General features: G+C 55.5%; 1 protein-coding gene across 10 annotated transcripts in view; it reads right to left on the bottom strand.

Moving 5' to 3' along the window:
* RAP1GAP2 (RAP1 GTPase activating protein 2) overlaps positions 1 to 19,108 on the bottom strand; it is an 80,173-nt gene that overhangs the window by 12,275 nt on the left and 48,790 nt on the right. For 9 of the 10 annotated variants that reach the window (XM_075113025.1, XM_075113024.1, XM_075113019.1 and 6 more), the window contains 15 exons: positions 18,092 to 18,176; positions 10,274 to 10,309; positions 9,126 to 9,170; positions 8,457 to 8,489; positions 7,940 to 8,149; positions 7,298 to 7,401; positions 6,768 to 6,846; positions 6,283 to 6,336; positions 4,880 to 4,963; positions 3,468 to 3,568; positions 2,689 to 2,818; positions 2,299 to 2,454; positions 1,505 to 1,576; positions 1,003 to 1,089; positions 596 to 730 (listed from right to left, as the gene is read on the bottom strand). In XM_075113025.1, coding sequence (XP_074969126.1) covers positions 596 to 730; positions 1,003 to 1,089; positions 1,505 to 1,576; positions 2,299 to 2,454; positions 2,689 to 2,818; positions 3,468 to 3,568; positions 4,880 to 4,963; positions 6,283 to 6,336; positions 6,768 to 6,846; positions 7,298 to 7,401; positions 7,940 to 8,149; positions 8,457 to 8,489; positions 9,126 to 9,170; positions 10,274 to 10,309; positions 18,092 to 18,176 — 1,411 coding nt within the window. Of the gene's footprint in view, positions 1 to 595; positions 731 to 1,002; positions 1,090 to 1,504; positions 1,577 to 2,298; positions 2,455 to 2,688; positions 2,819 to 3,467; positions 3,569 to 4,879; positions 4,964 to 6,282; positions 6,337 to 6,767; positions 6,847 to 7,297; positions 7,402 to 7,939; positions 8,150 to 8,456; positions 8,490 to 9,125; positions 9,171 to 10,273; positions 10,310 to 13,920; positions 14,086 to 18,091; positions 18,177 to 19,108 lie in introns of those variants that run through there. The other variant, XM_075113026.1, reaches the window with a different exon arrangement.

The raw sequence follows: 19,108 nt of genomic DNA, 5'->3' as shown, positions 1-19,108 counted from the left end.
CCCTTACACCCCCAATCCTCCCAGCAGACACCCAGCACTGTTTCCCCTCTCCACACCCAGCACCTCTCATCGTGCCTCCCATTTAACACAACCACCACCTCCCACCCACTTGCTGTGGCAGCTGCCCTCAGTCGTCCTCCTCCCCAGCCCCATCCCGCAGCCTGGGTGGCACGGCGGGGCCGCCAGCAGCCCGGGGACACGAGCAGGACTTGCCCTGCAGCAGCAGAGCCCAACTGCAGGCACAGCCCGCACCAGGGTGCTGGTCCTGGACCGAGACCTCTTCGGAGACACGGCAAATGCCAGAGCAGGCTGGCAGGAGAGGAGGTGCTCCAGGGCTCTGGAGAGGTCACCCTGATGGTGGCACTTGCCAACGCCACAGCCACGTCAACCTGCGCCTGCTCCTGCTTGGACCAGCGCGGGTGTCCACTGGCTGAGCAGGCTCTGGTGATGGCGAGCTCCTACCTCCTCCTGCCGCCCTGCTCTCAGGGGACATCTCGCATGCCCCAACACCATTCATCCACATCTTCCACTAAAATGTGCTTTGCCATCCCTGGATGCGTTTTAATTCTGCTGTTGGCAAGGGACAGGGTTTTACCTTGAAAGACTCCAGAAAGCCTCCGTGACCCCCATTCTCCAGCTTGTCCTCCTCAGGCCCCAGCCCCAGCATGGTCTGTGTGTGCCCATGGAGCTCGTCATGAAGGTTGTCCAACAAGGCTGCCCGCGTCCGGTCCTGGGGGAACAAGAACTGGCTCAGCCGGGGGCCCCAAGGGAGGGGGCAGCGGCACCGACCTGCGGGACAGCTGGCTCGTCCCCCCACCAAGGTCACCAGGAACCCCATGGGACCCCATGGCCACCAAGTGCGCCAAGACACGTGCACACTTTGATCACTTGTCCCTGCAAGGGCTGACCCAGCTCAGCCGGGGAAACATGGCTTTGAGGAGGAATGCTGGGAGCCTCCCTGCGCCCACCGCAGCCTGGGCAGGGACGGGTGCGCAGCGTCACCTCCAGCTTTGCAAACTTGTCCGACTTGCAGCAGGCGTTCTCGGCGTTGATGAGCTTGGTCAGCAGGAACTCCCGGAACTCAGGGCTCTGGGGGGAGAGAGGCAGGGTGGAAAACACCAATCAAAGACTCCGCATACCTCTGGTACCAGTGCTGTACCGACCCAAAACCCGAGCTCACACCACCCTGCAGCCCCCTCCAGATGCGGGAGCATTAGTGGAAGACCCCAGATGGGCTCGGGGGTGGCTGTCACCCCCACACTGACACATGTGCCCCGGCAGCAGAGCTGCAGCTGCCGCCTTGCACAGGTTATGCTGTGCGATGGTGCACAGCCTCCCGCCCTACCATAAACCCCATGGGCCTCACTAGAAATCAAAATCAATACATATAAATTCCAGAAGTCATGCTTTCCCTAAGCAAGTGTGTTTGGAAACATCTCAGACGTACACACAGATTTTTATTATTTTTTATGGCTTGGAACATATTTCCCGTCCCATCTCTTACTTTCTGAAATACTGGCGGGCTCGGCAGGGGTGGGCCAAAGGAGGGGACATCTTCCCGGGCTGTGACGGACACCTGGGGAGCCAAGAGAAACATTATTCCTGTGGGTGCAGCAGGGCAGCCCCCAGCGCAAACATCCCTCGCCTGGAGGGCAGCAGGCGCGGGGCAGGCGATGCTCTCCCCAGCCCAGCTCAGCTCAGCCCAGCTGAGGTGCCCCAGGGCCTAAGAGCCAAGGGGCATCCCAGAGCCCTCACCCTGCCGGAGAGGCCGCTCCTCCCCAGCCCTCCCCAGTCATCACTCCTGCCTTCACGAGAGGTTAACCATGATCAGCTTTTTACATTTACTTCCGATGAATTCTATTTCATTTGTGGTTGTAAGCAATATGCTTTCAGTTTGAAAAATTATGTCTTACTGAATCTTTTAATAGAAAACAGAGAGATAACAGGGTTTATGCTACCTGCGCTTGAGCGATGCGTTAGATGAGTATGAGCTGTTCTGAGGCTTATTCAAAACTGAGTAGCATCAAAAATCTTTAGTAAATGAGCATGCTATTATACATACATATATTTTATACACATATGTATGTATACATACACACTATGTAATAGTGCATAGATAAATATATGTGTGCGTATATATATGTGCATGTTTAATATACACATGCTTACTCCAGTTAGGCATAATACTGACTGTGTCACTGAGCAGACAGGCAGTGCAGCCACTGGGCAGCCACCCCCAGACCTCAGCCAGAGATGCCGAAGCAAAAATCAGCACGTGCAAGTTGAGGCTGGCCTCACCTTGTACACCGCGTTATCTGCCTCGGGGTTTTCCACCTGCACGACAATGTAGGCGTGCAAGAAGTTGGAGGCGATCATGTCTGGGACAAACGGCGTGTTCTCTTCTTGGAAGATAATTGCCACAATGTCATTGCCGATGTGCCTCTTCCTCTGGAGCTAAGCAGGAAGGGAAAGTGTTTGGTTGGTAAAGCCAGGTGGCTCAGCTCCCTCGGGAGCAAACCTCAGCTCCGGGCGCACGGGCTGCCGCATGCCGGGGAGCCACGCACCGCTGCCCACACCGCTGCCCGCCAGCTGAGGACGTCGCGGCACTGGGGCTGGTGGCACTGGGCAGGGCAGCGCCAGCGCATCCCGGCTCAGACACTTCTGTGCAAGGAAGCTCATCTCTCTTACTTGCTGTGTATCTCCTTCGGTAAAAGGCAGCTTCGTAGAGACGTGAAACATTATCTCCCTGTCCCTGAACACCGTGTACACAGACTCTGCTCCCGTCTGCCCGTGGCTGACATCCAGACCTCCTCGAAAACTGGAGACGAAGGGAAAGTCGGGGAGAAATGAAGAAACATTAATTGAAAGCTTAGCAGACACCGCCAGCGGCTGTCAGGGGACACGGTGACAGAACAAACCATCTCATTTATCTCTATCTAGTAGCAAGCAAACGGGAAAGAACAAACCGTGCGTCATGTATTATAGCTAAGCATCATTGTCAGCGGCCTGAAATTCAGGGTGTGCGGCAGAGCCGTGCCAGTCAGCCAGAGCTGGCCGCAGCCCTGGGTGCCAGCCATGGGACCGGCGGTGCCGAGCGCTGCCGCGGTGGGCTGCCTGCGCCTGCCAGCCCACGGCCCTCACCAGCACTGGGGGGTCTCTGCCTGCACCGTGACTCAGCCCGCAACACCAGACAGGGCACGTTTCCATATGAAGCTCCTTTCATTTATAGCCAAATTTTCTCACAACCTCAAAACTGCAGGAAAGGAAGTTGTTCTCTCTTGGCAGCTCCAATTTTTTTTTTAAAACTCCCCCAGCTTTGAAAAACAAGCCAAAGCTATATTTGCTTCTGCTCTGTACATCCCGCTCATGAGGGAGATGAATTCTGTTCTCGCATGGTAGATATTTTTACATACGACATGGTCTCTCGTTAAATGTGTTTGTAAAATCATTCCTTTTATTTAACTCACCCTTTGAAGTCCTGGAGTGTTATGGTGTCCCCTAGAAAACTTAAGAAGTTCTTGAAGGCAGTGCTCTCTTCATTATTGCCAAACAACTCCTCCTCTTGGGTCTACAAAACACAGGGCACATCTTTTGAGAGCCCCAGCCCTGCCTGCTTCCAGCAGCCAGCCCGTCTGGGCTGTGCAGCACCTGTCGAGCCAGCTCCCAGCTGAAGGAGGAGGATCTGGCCATGGCTCCACCACCACAGCGTCGGTGTGAGGGAGCTGCAGAGGCCCCCATGCATGGCCAAAGCCACCATCCCCGGTGGCAGCCACACACTGGGACAACCCTGCGCCCTCAGGGACCCCCCAGCGCTCCTCTGTCATGCTACCGATGCTATGGACACACCGACCTCGGGCACCACTAACGTGAAAGGTCCCTTTGAAATGCGCCTTCTGCTTGTCACCCTGCTCTGAGCATCTTCTTAAAATCAAACCTTGCTATCAATAAAAGTGCCACAGCAACAGAGAAATGAACCTGTCCTGTCCCAGCTCTAACAGCAGCTTCTGCTGAGGCCACCTCTCCCTGCCCACCCATGTCCTGCCACCTCCTGCCCCAGACGCACCCCCCCCGGGGCCACGACCAGCACCTCATCCCCAGGGTGCGGCGCACAGCCGCAGGCTGCTCCTGCCTCTGCCCCCCAGCTGGCACCACCACACTCGGCCACGGGCACCGGCCGTGGGCCAGTCACAGCCCACCCAGCCACCAAGGTACCCAAAGGTAAGGCTGCTGAGGGTGACTTCTGACCAAAAGCAGCAGACTTTAGGATAACGTACAGGAAATACCAAAATGCAAATTAATCCTTCATTGGAAAATCCAAGTCTTAATCATCCGTGCGCTATATTTCAAAACAATGAGACCTTAATTGTGGGCTTGCATGAGTTACTCAATCCAAAATAAAATGCAGTATGTAAAGATAATTAGAGTGCCTGTCAGAATAATCTTTGGTGAGTTATAAGACTCAGCTGCTCTGTGTTCCCCATCCGGAGTTCCTCGGCTAATGACAGCATTTTTAGCAAACACACATCTTCATAGCCCACAGTCCTCCAAGACAAATGTAACCGTTCCACTGTCTAAACATATATCTGATTAAAATACCATGCCTGCTAAAATCCATTTTCACATCCACTTCTCCCTACAGCAGCTTGTGGGCTGATTTCCATACTGAATTCTTTCAATCACATCATTTTTTAATGAGTCAGGGAAACATCTGAGCAATAAGAAATGCATTATTAGTGAGGACACCCAGTAACACAACGTGTTGCACGTGCCAGAATGAACTGCAGGGCTGAATTTCAGCTCCAGGGGTCCCACATTTGCAAAACACAGAGCTCTGGCAAGCGTGGATGTGCTCCATGGGAACAGCACAGGGATAACTCACCTGCCTGAACTTCTGATAGATCACACCGAACTTGAACGTGTTGTTGACCTCATGTTCATCATAAGACACTATCATCTGGGACGCCTGCAGTAAAACAAAATACAAATTATTTCATTTGGTAGTTCAAAACACGACATCCAGAAGAGCAAACCCTGCTTGGCGCACGCTGCTGGCCGGGCCCACGGCTCGGCTTGGCGCGCTCGCCATGGCCTGCGGTACGGCTCCTCGTGGTGGGCAGCGGGGACAGCCCGCCAGAGCTGCAGCGGGGAACGGCAATGGCAGGGCAGCACCCGAGGGAGCGGGAAGGGAGCAGAAGCTAAATTTCCACATAATTAAACAAGGCTTTCAACAGTGTCCCCGGTTTTGATTATCAGCGTCCCCGCAGCCTCCGCCGCTGAGAGTCCACCTGGGTGCCCGTGGGCTTCGGGCGGGCACAAGCTGCGGCCCCAGCGCCCAGGTGTGGAGGGGGGCATGGGGAGCACCAAACTCTCACAGGTTTTCCAGGGGAAGTTTGGGGCCCTTTGGTTGCAGATAACAGCAGTTGTCACAGCACCCCAGCTCCAGGGTCCCAGCCTCACTCTGTGGGGACCCTGTCAGAGATGTTCGCCTTCAACTGGGCATCGGCTGTTCTCAAACTTCCAGACAAGGGCTTGACAGCAACACCAATAATGACAAAGGATGAATGAAATCAGTTTGGCCCTGGCTACATCAAAGGGTGGTGAAACTGTCTTACAACTTAACTGCTGTGCCTGCCACAGAAAAGGTCTCCCACATAAAAGGTACTTGAAAATGATGGATTTGCTTTGTAACTTCCCAGGAGTGGGTCTCTGTGGCAGCACAAGAGCACACAGGAGGAGCGATCCTGGAGTGGGTAATGAGTCAGTTCCAGGATGTCACCAGTGGGGATTGCCACTTGGATTAAAACGCTCCATCCCCTGCAATGACCCACCCGCCTCTGCATCTCTTATTGCACAGTTTCTCAAGCACAGCCTCAACCCGTCTCACCGGGCTTCAAGCAAACCTTAAGGCATCAAACCAAGACCCAGGTTGGTTTTTACACCCCACAGGCAGTCGCCTTTCCTTCCTTCCCCATAATCTGAGGGCAGATTAATACCAAAGTGTCATCAATCCTTGGTGGCCGGTTGACAGACCGAGACGATGGCATGCACACGCCATCAGATGGCCGTTAGCTAACCCGCTGCCCGCGCACGCATGGCACGCCACCGCTGCACTGCTCACAGCCCCTTTGCAGGCAGGTACAAGGGTAGAGAGCTAGAAAGATGCAGTACAAACACCCATCCTCTGTATCAAAATAGCCATTGGGTCTTGGAGAAAAGCGAAGAATTAACTCTATCTGACCTTCTCTGCCTAATACACAACCGACTTGGGTTAAGTTACCTCACCTTGGGGTACAGAACCGGGTTAAACTTCAGCCCAGAGGCATCATCGCAGAAGGCCTGTGGGCAAGGGGAAAGAGCAGTCAGTACTGGGTCCCTGGGCACACAGAACAGATACCCCTGTCCTGCTGAAACTCCATGGCAAGGCTGTGAATGTCTCAGAAAGGAGCCAAATCCTGCCACCAATTGCAGGAGCTCCCCTTTTCTTATCCTCTCATTGGGATGCCCTGTGGCCTGGCCAGCACCCGACTGAGGATGCAACTCCCAGGTCTCTCCATGGGTCAAAGGTGCTGCCACCTCCTCACCTCTTCCCCCAGATATCAACTAGTGACCTGCCCAGGATCAGTGGGAAATGAACAGTGGGGCCAGTGCATACCACCACCCGCCAAGCGCCCCTGGACCTGAGAGCCCAGGGGCTGCTGCCCAACACTGCCCAAGGCGCAGCAGCATGAGCTTTGCTGCAGTTATCCCAGCCCAGCCTGGCATCTTACCTTTGCAATCTGGGGGATACTAGGGAGCTTGCTAAATCCTGCCAGGGGGATCCTTTCATGCAACGTCTTCACTTTGGACCTAGCAAAAGAAACGAGCAGCCATCAGGGACTGTCTAAGGCAAAGAGGCACTGGCTGCAGCCCCCGGCTCACCAGCCCTGTGGCATGCACGTAGCGATGCCCCACCGGCTGTTGGGAAACAATGCTCTGCCAAATTTATTGGGCCTGGTTAGTAAGCAAACACTTGATTTGTCTCTCATCTCAGCAGTTCTTAAAATATTCATAGTTTGGAGGGAAATGACACAACGGTTCAGACACTCTGGGTCTTGACAGCTTACAGAGGGATGGCGATAGATGTGAAACAGCAAAAGGATGATGCCGCTGCTTCCCGTCCCACCCCAAGCTCCACCGTGTGCAACATCCTGCATGTTGCCAGCCCAGCTCTAGCATTTACAGTAGAAACAAAACAAGGGACTCCCAGGGAGAAAATATTTTGTTAAACAAAGCTTTCCTTTTTTTTTTTCCCCCATACCTGAGTATAATCCTTAAATATTCCGTGCCATCTGCCTCTTCACACTTAATAGAAAGGATCAGATTTCCAAGACTGCTGGCTGTACAATAAAAATTTAAATGATCCTAAAAATAGAAAACAGTGTGTTAGCAGCGGGGGAGGCAGCTCGATGATGGCAAGGGCACTGCCCCCTGGTCTGGCCACGAACAGAGGACTCACCTGCCACCCCAACACCCTCCCGCCCCTCGGGGACACACACATGCACCCGCTCCTCACCGGGACCAAGGCTTTAATCCCTCTGCCCGTGGACTTTAGCACTCTGCTCTCAGCTTTGTTCAGAGGGAGAAAGAGGATTACAAGACTGTGAGCAAGAGGGCAGGCAGGGTCGGCTGCCGTGCTGGGTCCCCCGAGCCCCTGGTCCCCGCAGACGGGGCAGGCTCAGAGCCGGTAGGCCCAGCCGGTGTCCTGGGGGGGCCCTGCCAGGTGCAGGGGCTGGGGGAAAAGGCTCTGCGCATGGTTAACCCGCCAGTCTCCTCCTCTCCTTGCAGAGAGGGAAGTTGCAAAATTTGCCCATTTTGCTCACAATTTTAGAATTTCTTTTTTTCCTGGAGGGGTGGTGCAATTTTCAGCCAACTGCTCGTCCCCTGCAGCAGGGGCACCCACCTTCCCCAGGAAATGTTTCCTGTAGGCTCTGGCCTCTCCTTTGCACTCCAGCTTGTAGCCATAGGTGCTGGGGCTGAGGTTCTCCTCCTCCTCCTCGCAGATGCTGCTGTCGGACGAGGTGGGTGTACCGAGGTTTTCCGGGTCTTCGATCCAGTATCCCCCAAACTGGGGCAGGATGATCAGTGGGTACGGGCTGCCCTTCCCTAGGATCTGCAGAGATATGTGCCCGTGAGGGGTCAGGCAGGATGGGGTGTGGATGTGGGGTGTAGGGGCTTGTCACCCCACTGCCCCTCCCTGCAGCAGTCCCCTGCCCCAGCACCATATGAGGCAAATTCAGCCCCTCCCTCCTGGAAGAGGGGATATGCTCCCAAGGAAAAACAGAAACCACAAAGGTGGGGAGGGGAAACATGTTTTGTGCAGCTCCCCTCAGAAACAGGCCCTCTGTCAATTCCCCTGTTATCGGCAATTTTGGAAATGCATTCCCCTGAAGGCACTCAGGGTGGTCCAGAGCACCCACCTCATCAATGCTGGGGTACGGGATGTAGTCTTCCTGGAAAAAGGAATCAAAACACCACGTGTGACCATCTGTTCCCCACCAACAATCCCTTAAGACCATAGCCCTGCACATTCAAGCCGGGGACCACGTTCAGCCACCCGCTGCACAGGTCCCTCCCACGCCCATGCCCTGCGCTGAGTGTCAGGCGGTAACGGAGAGCGATGCTCATACTGGGCAAGGCTGCCGTGCGTGGCGATGGGCGCAAGCCCCAGGAGCGGTGCCACACACTGCCCGTGGCTGGTGGACCAGCACCGTGCCAGCCCAACTGAGACCCTGGGACATGGTGCGGGAACCCCTCCCTGCTCTGGGTCTGTAAAAAAGCACTGCAGCCAGGTAAGCCCTTTTCCAAAGGGGTCTCCACCATCGGTGTAAGCTTCTCAGCTCTACAGCAGAACCCAACTATTTTACACAGCTCACTGCTGAGATACACAGGTTTAGACATAAAGCCGGATTAGGGATTTACAGGCACCACTCTCTCATCTTTGCAATTCAATCAATGCCTTGTTTTTAGATAACATTTAAATCCTATTCAGTCCTCTGAGTGACTGTCTTTGACAATACACATTAAAGCCCTGAGGTAAGGGGGGGGACGCTTGAAGACAACCATGCAAGAAACAAAATTCAACCAACCTTATGTTTTTGGCTTCCAGCCCTCTGTTCTTCAAGTTTTGGTGCCTGTTTGGAACAAAACAAATAGAACAAATAATTAAGATATTTTCAACAACACAGATGAAATCACAAGGGTGTTTTGCTACACAGAACTCACTCTGACACAAGTAGCATTAAAGAAGGGGTTTTTTGCCACGGACAAGACAGGCAGAGCTACCATTAGACCCCGTCATAACACAGTGAAAATGGGTGACGGGTATGTGGTAGGACAAAACCTGGGACACAGGGACACCACACTGAAAATGTCCAAATGTGAGGCAGGGACTATCATTTCCCAGGTGCCAGCACAGCACCAAACACAAAATGCCCCATATCCCACCCTAGCTTCATCTTAATTTCTCTGGGATGGGCTCCTAACGGAGATGCCTGCACTGCCTTCCTGCAGAGCAGGGACACAGCCCCAGCGGGTGGCAGGGTGAAGGCCCCGGCTGTCTCACAGTGTCTGTCTCAGGCAGGAGCTTGGGGACGGCAAACCCTGCTCGCAATCGCCTGTGCTCTGCTGGGGGAGCATCGTGCATCCCGGCATCAGGGGCGAGCACCACCTGCCTGCACCCCTCCTGCAGGGACAACGCACATGCCAGGGACACCCTGGTCCCCCGACCCTCCTCCTTGGGCAGATGCTGATGCAGTTTAGTGTGGGACAAGAGAATGCCTTGCCCTGACCCGAGGGGCACTGAGACAGTGCTTGACACAGCCGTGCTCTGCACCAGAGCCTGCAGTTTGGGAAGACAGGCGGTGGTGTGCTGACTTTACCAGGGAGCAACAGGACCACGTCTCACAGCATGTGCACCTAAACCTCCTTTTGCAAACTGCTCAGGGCAATGCAGAATAACCTTGGAGGAAGATGCTGCCAAAACCACTGGTCTCCCCCAGGAGCACTGGGGCGTTTCTGTGCAGCTTTCTTCTGCACGGTTGGAGCTGGGAAGCGCCTGCTGTGCCCTCTCTAAGCAGGGCTCACACAGCGCTGGTGACTTCAGCAACAACTCAAAACCTGTTATGATCATACAAGGCCTCCCAGCATGTTTAATGTACAAGGTGCTGTGGGATCTCTGTCCTTGCAGCCTCTCTGCTGGGTGAGGAACATCCTGCATTACTGGCATGCTGCTCACCTGCATTTTTTCCAGCATTTCGAAGAATTCTGCAGACTGAAAAAGAAAAGAAGGAATTCTTCTGTTCAATTAAAGCAGACACGATGTGAACCAGCCCAAGCCATGTCCAGGCAGGGACACCAAACCCCTACCCCATACTGGGCATTCTGGATCTGGCCCTCCACAGGAACAGAAAGAAGGCACTCTATCCATAACCGATGGCATGTAGCTCCGAGACGTCCCACCCAGCCCCCCAGCCAGGCAGGGACGGAGCCCCGCAGCCGCCCTGGGCTCCCAGGGCCAGTGGCCATCCCACACCAAGTGCCCCTGCCACAGCCATGGGCAGCACACAGGGCAGTGAGCGGTGGCGGCTCCCCACCTCGGTAACTCCTCCTGCTCTGCATTTTGTTTCCAAAAAGAAGATGGACTGAGTGACACTGTGGACACTTGTCCTGCTCCCCAGCCATGCCAGCTCATGTCCAGCCTGATTCAGAGCTCGGGCTTCACTGCTGCGGTTCACCACCACCAATAACATTCATCCCCTACAATTTCCCAGCCTGCTCTGTGTATAGTTTGATAATGGCTCCTTAGTCATTTATTTTTCTAATCACAGCAGTGTTGGCACCATCAGCTGGTCAATCTCTTTGGGTTCCCTTTTCCCCTGGGTGTTTTCTCAGGTCTCTAAGGTCTGTGTTTCCCAGCTCTCTGCAGTGGTGACACAGGCTAGAGATGCCAAAGGGACAACGGAGCCACAGGTGCAGTCCTGTCCTGCAGGGCACAGGAGAGCCTGGCAGGAGCAAAGGGAAGGAGAGCTCCAGCTGCAGCCATGCCTGGCCATGTGCTGCTCGCTTCTGCGCAGCAGGTGCTGGATCTCAGGGATCAGGCAGGGAGAAAATCCTGACGGCTGCCAAGTGCCACAGGGCACCCGGCAGGGCTGCAGGTGTGGGGCTTACTGAGGACACAGGGCAGAGCTGGTCCTGCTGTGAGCAGAGGAATGGGGTGCATGTGCCCTGGCCCCCCATGGTCCTCCTGCTGCTTTGCAGGGCCTCTGGAAGGAGGAGGACTGTGCACACAAACCAGCAGCAAAAAACTTTCCTTTTGAAAAGAAACAGGCCCAGACTGATTGATTCAAGAAAGCAAATAAATAAATACTTTTGCAGATGAGACACCTTACAGCAGCCCTCCCCACATCCCTTACCTTGCAAGGTGTAAGCCCTCAGCTCTGCTTTTCACCTGCTGCAGAAACGCCAGCAGTGCCACTGCCGGCAGGGCCGGGTGCCCCGGTGCGGGGTTAATGGCCTACTTGCCAAATGAACTAAAGAGATTAGCTGAGCCCCAGGGTCTGATTAAAAATCCTGTGTGGCTCCTCTGGAGAGGAGCCCAACCCTGCAGCCTGGGAGCTCATCCTGCTCCCCCAGCACACTGCTGCCTGGCTCACAGCCTGCTGCCTCCCTCCCCAGCCATGCTGATGCCCCACGGCTTTGCAGCCCTGCGAGCATCCCAAGTCGCTGCAGCGCACACGGGGCACATGGGGCACGCGGCTCCTGCACCTTTGGAAACACTTAACGCAGGGAGCTCAGGAACAAAAACCCAGACCAGGAAGAGACCATCACCACCTCTCATCTGTCCTGCTCAGCCGTGCTTTCCCTTGGGCAAGGGGGGACTTCAGGAACCCTGTTCCTGCCCTGATCTACCTGCGCCGCCCAAAGGGGCCCCAGTCCTAGCAGCAGCCAGAGCACTGCTGAGCTGCTTTGGGGCTCAACAAGCACCGGCCGCCTTTCCCACTTGGTCCTGCCATGGTGTTCAGATGTAGCAGACACGGGTTTGACCTGAGCGGCAGGCACGGGACACGGCCCCACCAACACACACAGCCATGGGAAAATCAGTGCTCCACCAGCACCAGCCTCCCGACTCGCCGGGCACCTGTGGGGTCACACCTTCGGCACAGCAACCGCTGAACCTCAGCTGGGTGATCCTGATCCCTCGTCCGGCTTTTCCTGCTCTTAAGCACTGAAAATATATTATCTAGTCAATCTATGGCTGTAAATGTTGGGGCACTCCCAGTAAACTAGTAAGTAGTTTTTCTGGAGACATGAAGTAGCAGCCCTGTCCCTCCTCTCCCCACCTCTCCTCTAACCTGTTTGCTCCCGGCTACCCGCCATGCTCCAGCCGCGGCAGATGGGCTCACGGCTCGTATGGCAGAGGAGAGGCCGGGGCCATGGCAGACGGTGCTGGCCCAGGAGGGAGAGCAGGAAGCGGGATCGGCAGCTCTGATGCTGCCAGCTATCAGAAACAGTTTGCAGAAGAGGAATGTGAGATCTGGGGCAGAAGGGGCCATGATTTTTGGTGAGCTCTTAGAATAGACTGAATTTCTCGAAAGACCAAAAAACAGAGGAGGTGATGATGAAATGAAAATCAAAGAACAAAGGAAAACCTCAGCGAGATTTTATATTCATGTATGTGGCAAGCAAAGGTTAGTTTTACAGCACGAGCAGCCTAGTGACCCCAGTGACACCAGCTGGGACCAAGGAAAGACACTGCCAACACAGGTGGGAACTGCTGTGGCTCAGAAGCAGCCCTGGCCATGTTTCTAGCTTCAGACTATGCCCCGTTTTTACCTACTGCAACTATGGGAGACAGAGCGAACCCTGGGCTCAGAAGAGCTCTGTGCCCAAAGCTGGGAACACTTTAAAAAGGCTTTTCCTTATTTTGAGCTCGATTTAGATTCTGGTTTATCTTCAGGCCTCTGTAATGGACAAATGCTCTTTGAGTCAATTAAAATAGTTTCCAGGTCCCACTCTGCCAGCAGCCAGACCCAGAGAAGCAAACCACACAGCAGCACCGGATCCACCTGCTAAAGCAAGTTCCAGCAGAAAATGCATACATGTATTTAATAAAGCAGACAGCAGGCTGTACCCTTTAGGGATTTATGCATACTTGATGCCAAGGTTTACTGGGCCACAAATATTTTGGTAATTATAGGGGAGACAATCACAGCTTTGTGATGCCCAACAGAAAGCAATGTCCCCTGCCGTGGGCCCGGCAGGCAGGAAAGGTTTCGCTCACCCCGCTTGGGTCGCTGAGACTGTCCACTCCAAACTAAGCCTACACCTGCTTCTCAAATGCAACCAAAGGCATCACCAGAGCAGACAGCCGTTTCCTCTGTCACCTTCGGCAGGACAAACCTGCCCAGTAGCTTGTCCTAATGACCTCAGAAATGCAAAATACTCAACCCAAAACAGTGTAGTTGTTATTCCTTTCCTGCTCACGTGCCCTCACCCCTCACCACTGAGCATGCCACACTGGCAGCGTGAGGGGATGTACAGTCATATCCCAGTGCTTCAGCACAGGAAAGTACATGGTTTCTCTGTCAGCACCAGGAAAGAGAGCAGGTCCGAAGCTGAGCTGACTGGAGCACACAGTGTCTGTTCAAGCGCCCCATCACCCCAGGGGGTGAGTTTAGGGAGCAGGTACCTGCGAATGAGGAGGGCTCAGAGCAGAAGCTGCAGTGCAGCCAGAAAGTGCCTGCTTTGAAGGTTTCTGAAGAAAATGAGACCCAGAAAGAAAACCTTGTGCCAGGCAGGAGCCACCGAGGATGGAGCACAGTGGGGCAGAGCTCTGCCCAGCACCCCTCCCCAGCAAACCACCACGGGTCGCACAGAACTCACCAGCCCGTCCCGTAAGAAATCCATCATCTTCCTGGCATCACACCCCCCTCCGCATCAGCCACAGAGCCACGGCTGCTGCCGCAACCAGACTTCCTCATGGGTGCGTGGCGAGCGTGGCGGCAGCCAAGTGCCAGCCCAGCCATCCCTCCCCAGCCCCGACACCTCCCTTCGTTAATGTTTCTCCAAGCCAGTGGCGCAGCAGGACTGCTGCTTTGTTATTTCAAAGGGTGGCTCCCCTGGGAGGCAAAGTGCCCCAAACAGGTTGGGCAGGAAGCCGGTGAGCGTTTGCAGGGGACAGGCAGACTCCTGCCCTCTGCTTGGCTCCTGCCAGGGTGCATCACCCCTCAGTGGGATGCACGGCCCCTCGGCGGGATGCACGGCCCCTCGGCAGGATGCATCGCCCCTTGGCGGGATGCACGGCCCCTCGGCGGGATGCATCACCCCTCAGCGGGAGGCATCGCCCTTCGGTGGGAGGCACGGCCCCTCGGCAGGACACACGGTCCCACAAGGGATGCGTGGCAACCCTTGGGAGGGCACTCGCATGGGAGAGCTGCATCAGGAACAAGGCACTGGGCAGAAGGCATAAAATCCGACCTCTCCAGCTGGAAATCTGTATGCACAAAAAAGCCACAGCCCTTCCAAAGGACCTGAACAAATCCCAGCCTTTAATTCTCTCAGAGTCAACTCAGGCCAACCCAACCTGCTGACCCGGGAGCTGCAGAGTAAGCACCAGCACCAACAAGGCCTTCTCGTCCCAAAACCGCCCAAGCAGGAGGCAGGACACAATTGCTTTGGCCAAAATTGCTTTGGCCAAAATTGCTTTGGCCAAAACTGCTGGGCACAGGCACAGGCAGTCCCAGCTGCCAGGGGCTCATGCCTGTCCCTGCTCCCACTGCCCGTACCTACCCCTTGTCACTCCTCATGACACTAAGTCTTGCAGAGGTCTCTGGGAAGCACCTTAAAGTCTACCAAGAGCCGGACAGAGCAGGATGAACACTGAGGATATCGATTCAACACACGCATGCTGCGCAGCATCTCATCGCAGGTTCAGCTACACCAGCGCTGAGCCACCGCCCAGCATCCCCTGCGCTGACCGCAATGGTCAGGGGACCGAGCAACATCTCCAGAAGGACCAGATCCCTGGCTCCCAACCACAAAGTCACCCCAGATTTCCCTTCATCAAGCTGATGACTCCTTAATCCCTGACATCTCCTCCCCCAGCCTTCTCCAGTTCCATCTCTTAAATGCCAGCAAATACATACCCAGCCCCTGCCTTTCAGGAGCTGACGGCAGCTGAGACCAAAGCGGCAGCAGGGACACAGGGAAGCTCCAAACAAGCGCACACACAAACAAAACCCAATGGCCCACAGACAGCCCCCGGCCTGAAGACAAATGGGGCTATTCCTGTTTAGCACTTCTTGAGCTCCCTGAGCCTGGCAAAGACGAAGGATCCTCTTCTGCTGCCGCCTGGCCAGGGTGCCGGCAGAGGCAGCCGTCACCGCAGCAGCTCTGCCATCACCAGCGCCACAGGGACTGAGTGATGGAGGGAGGGACCACGTGCCACAGACTCCCAGCTCTGCCTCTCCTTTCCGAAAGGACAACCTGTGCCATCTGCAAAAGATTCTGGAGCCCTTTAATCCTGCTGTAAAGCAGAACAAGTCAGTAATCGCCTTTTAATTGCTTTAATTACATTATTATAAAAATGAAGAACCAGCAGTGAAACAAGCAGCCTCCAGCCTTGTTGTGGAGACTGGTCCCATGGCGCGTCCCCAGCCAAAGCCACTGCCAGCCTCTCGCCCAGCCACAGCACCCACAGTGAGATGGAACAATGCAGCTTGCAATGCGAGAAGGAATGGCCGTCTTTGAGATGCATGAAGAAAAAAACTCAGCATGTGCTTTGGAGGCACTTACATTACCTGAAGCATATGGAGTAGTATCTACACCCTTTTTCCATGCCAGGTTTTCCATAGGATTCTGCGCCAAGTTTCCCATGCTGAGGGAAACCTTGTGCTGAAGTCTAAACATCATTGAAGAGCCTGACTTCCCACTGCCCCTCATTGCCTGGTCCAGCCGAGGAGCAGCTGTACCCTCCCTGCCTGCGGCGTGCCTGGGGTCCTGCCCCTCATAACCCCTCCTGCAGCAGCCACCAGGCAGGGAGCAGAACCCAGCATTGGGGGCCACCTCCGCACCCACATGGCCAGGCTCAGCCTGCCCAGCTCACAGGCTCATCAAAGGCAGAATTTCCACTTAAAACATGATGAGGGCAAGGGCAAGGGCAAAGGCAGAACCTCTCAGGATGCAGGTGCTGCTGGAAAGCCTGGGAAGGCACGAGGCAGCATGGCAGCAGGACAAGCTCCAGGGACGCTGCAGGCCCGCAGCGCTCATGGCCACAGAAGTCCTACCCTGAAGTCCAGCCAGGTATTACCGAGCAATTTACCACCTTTCTGCAAGGCAAAATAAATTGCACCAACAATTTGTTTCCTCCCGCAGGGGCAGGGCGGGCAGGCCGGGAACGTGGAGGAGCTGCTGCGCTTGCCCCGGACAGCCCTCGTGAGAAATGCTGACGCTTGCCGCTTCCCTGGCTGTGCACGGGCAGCTGGGCAGAGGGCACGCTGCCACGGGATGCAGCAACATCGCCGAGGTGAAATCCCTCTGAGCCCCTGGGAGGGATGCTCATTGCCCAGCACCATCCTGGGAAACTTCTTGTCCTCTGAGGCTGGTAATGTCGTGGGGGCTTTGGCTTCCCCTCCTTGGCACCAGCCCAAGGCCAGCCAGGAATGCTGCTGGCACGAGGACCGAGAATCACGCTGGCACACTGGCACATCCCGCACCCGCACACTGCACATCCCCAGGTACACCCTGCAGGCGGGATCCCCCCTCTCCCCCCATTTCCCCTGTGCCCCCAGGATAACGCCCCGCCGCCAGCGGGCTCTCCTCGAAGGCATGTCTCCACTCCCTCCCATCACTCCTGGCTTCAAGCCTCCCCCAGGACCCTGATTCTCCTCCTCTGCAGCCCAACAAGGTGCCACAGCTCGTGTCAGCAGTGAACTGTGTCAGCTTTGTGCACCCAGATCATACACAAAACCCTAGATAAGCCAAATTATCAGAAGCTCCACTAATAAACTCCTCCAACTCAATACTCTATTTCCAAGCCCACTTACTCTTAACCATTTAACCAGGTTCTCAACCACCTTGTAATCCTCACATTCATCTCATCTTCCCCAGCTTAATGAGTAATTTCCCGGGTGGCAGCGTATTGAGCACTCCGCAGCAACCCAGGGAGAAGAGCTACAGTTGCCTATGTCTGGAAACTCTGGTATAGCAGAAATATCTCAGGTTACTCTGAGAGAAGCTACTTTTGGTGAACCCATGTTGCTTTTTATCCTATTTTCCCATTCATTTCCATGTCTCAGATTGACTTTTCCTGCCAAATTCACTCTGAAGCTTTGCCCCAGGTTACCGTCCCAGGCCATGGGACGTTCACGCCTCTGCATCGCCCTGCTTGACACAGGGCTCCCCACTCGCTTGAGACTGTTTGAACAAGATAATTGTGAGCTGGGAGCTGTGAAGTAACCTTGGCTGAAGCAGGACCAACTTCCAGGTCTGAACAGGTTGCTCGTGACCTTCTCCAGTTGGGATTGGCAGAACTGCAGGAAGGGCAGAGCCCCGCAGAGGAGACTGGCATGGGCAGAGCAGAGGGGAAGCACCATGTCCCATGACCTGCTGCCTCCACCACGGCAAAAGGCAGCGGCTGAGTGGTCCCTGGCAGGAGCGAATCGTGGGTCAACCCCACCAGCAGTGCCCGCCTGTCGGGGACACGCCGTCTGCCTTGTGCTGGCAAGCAGCCGCCCGCCACGGCGCCCGGGGAGGGTTATTAGAAGGATAACAGCACTGGTGTTCTGCACCCTGCTTGGCATCGCTGCTCATGATTGCATAACATTAGCAGCAGCACAGGATGGGGCCCGCCAGCACGCACGCCCCGTTGCCGCTGATGGCGTCTGAACACGCTGCAGGCTGAACTCCAGAAACCACCTACTGCTGCTCCCTTGGGAACAGCCCAAATCCGTACAGCCGCTGCGTTGGAAGTGCCGCTCCTCACCAGTTTCGGTTTCCAAAACCGGCGCCTCGGCTGGACCGCGCGCCCACAGCCCGGCGCGGCATTGCCACTCACCTTCATGGTCGGCGGGGCGGTGAGGGGGGGAGATAGCGGCCGCTCCGGGACGGTCACATCCGTGCTGTTCAGCAGCTCCTGTTTCCTGAAAAACCAAACGCAGGCATGTCAGCTTCCCCTGTGCCCCGAGCAAGAGCGCAAGGCGGGAGATAAGGGCTTATCTTCTTTGACAAAGACACGGGCCTGTAGGCTGCCTGTAAAATACTATCTTGCATCTGAGAAAAAAAATAAACAGATCACATAAAAAGATTATGTATGTCATCTATAGAGCCCCCAGGGCGGGGCGGGACCCCTTGTTGCTCCACTGAGCGCCTGGGCTCTGTCCCTGGGAGCCATCCGGAGCCCGGCTGCGGGGCTGGGGCACCGCGGTGCCGGTAGTGCTGGGCTCTGCTGGGCGGCGGAGTGGGGACAGCCGGGCTGGGTTTCTATGACAACCCATCCCCACGGTTTCCCTCAATCTGGCACCCTCCCCGCCTGGGCAGGATCCGCGGCTGATCAGCCTCCCGGGAGCCCAGACGCCATGGATGGTGGAAGAGCTTCCAGCTCGGTGATGCCGGCGTAAAACCCAGGGACTCCCCAGCAAGGGTTTGGCAGGGCCCAGCTCTGAGGTCACCCCCACCCCCAGGCATGGGCACTGAATTTGGAGGCAGCGAGAGGTGTTACAAGGACATGAGACCCTGAGGGAGCTGGGAGCAGCCCCCACACCATGAACCTGCCACGAAAGCATCACACAAAAGCCCCCAGCCTCGAAAAGGCACCACCTCAGCCCTCCACCAATTATCTGGTAAAAACACTCTGTCCCCTTTACACCAACGGGTTCCCAGGCGGACAACCAAGCCGTCACTCGCAGCGGTACTGCCAGATGCTACTCTGGGAGTCAGAAAATCTGAGATTTAATTTAGTTTCCTCTTGTCCCTGCCAGATTAGTCCTGCAGAAACCGGGCCAAAATGTCCAACTGTTTATCTCGCAGTAATGAGGTTTGGTTCCCATGGCAGCCCACCCCGGGATGGCACGGC

Source organism: Phalacrocorax aristotelis, chromosome 18 (assembly GCF_949628215.1).
Source record: "Phalacrocorax aristotelis chromosome 18, bGulAri2.1, whole genome shotgun sequence".
Classification (NCBI taxonomy): Eukaryota; Metazoa; Chordata; class Aves; order Suliformes; family Phalacrocoracidae; genus Phalacrocorax; species Phalacrocorax aristotelis.
The sequence above is the reverse complement of the archived record's forward strand: the minus strand, read 5'-3'. Positions and strand labels throughout refer to the sequence as shown.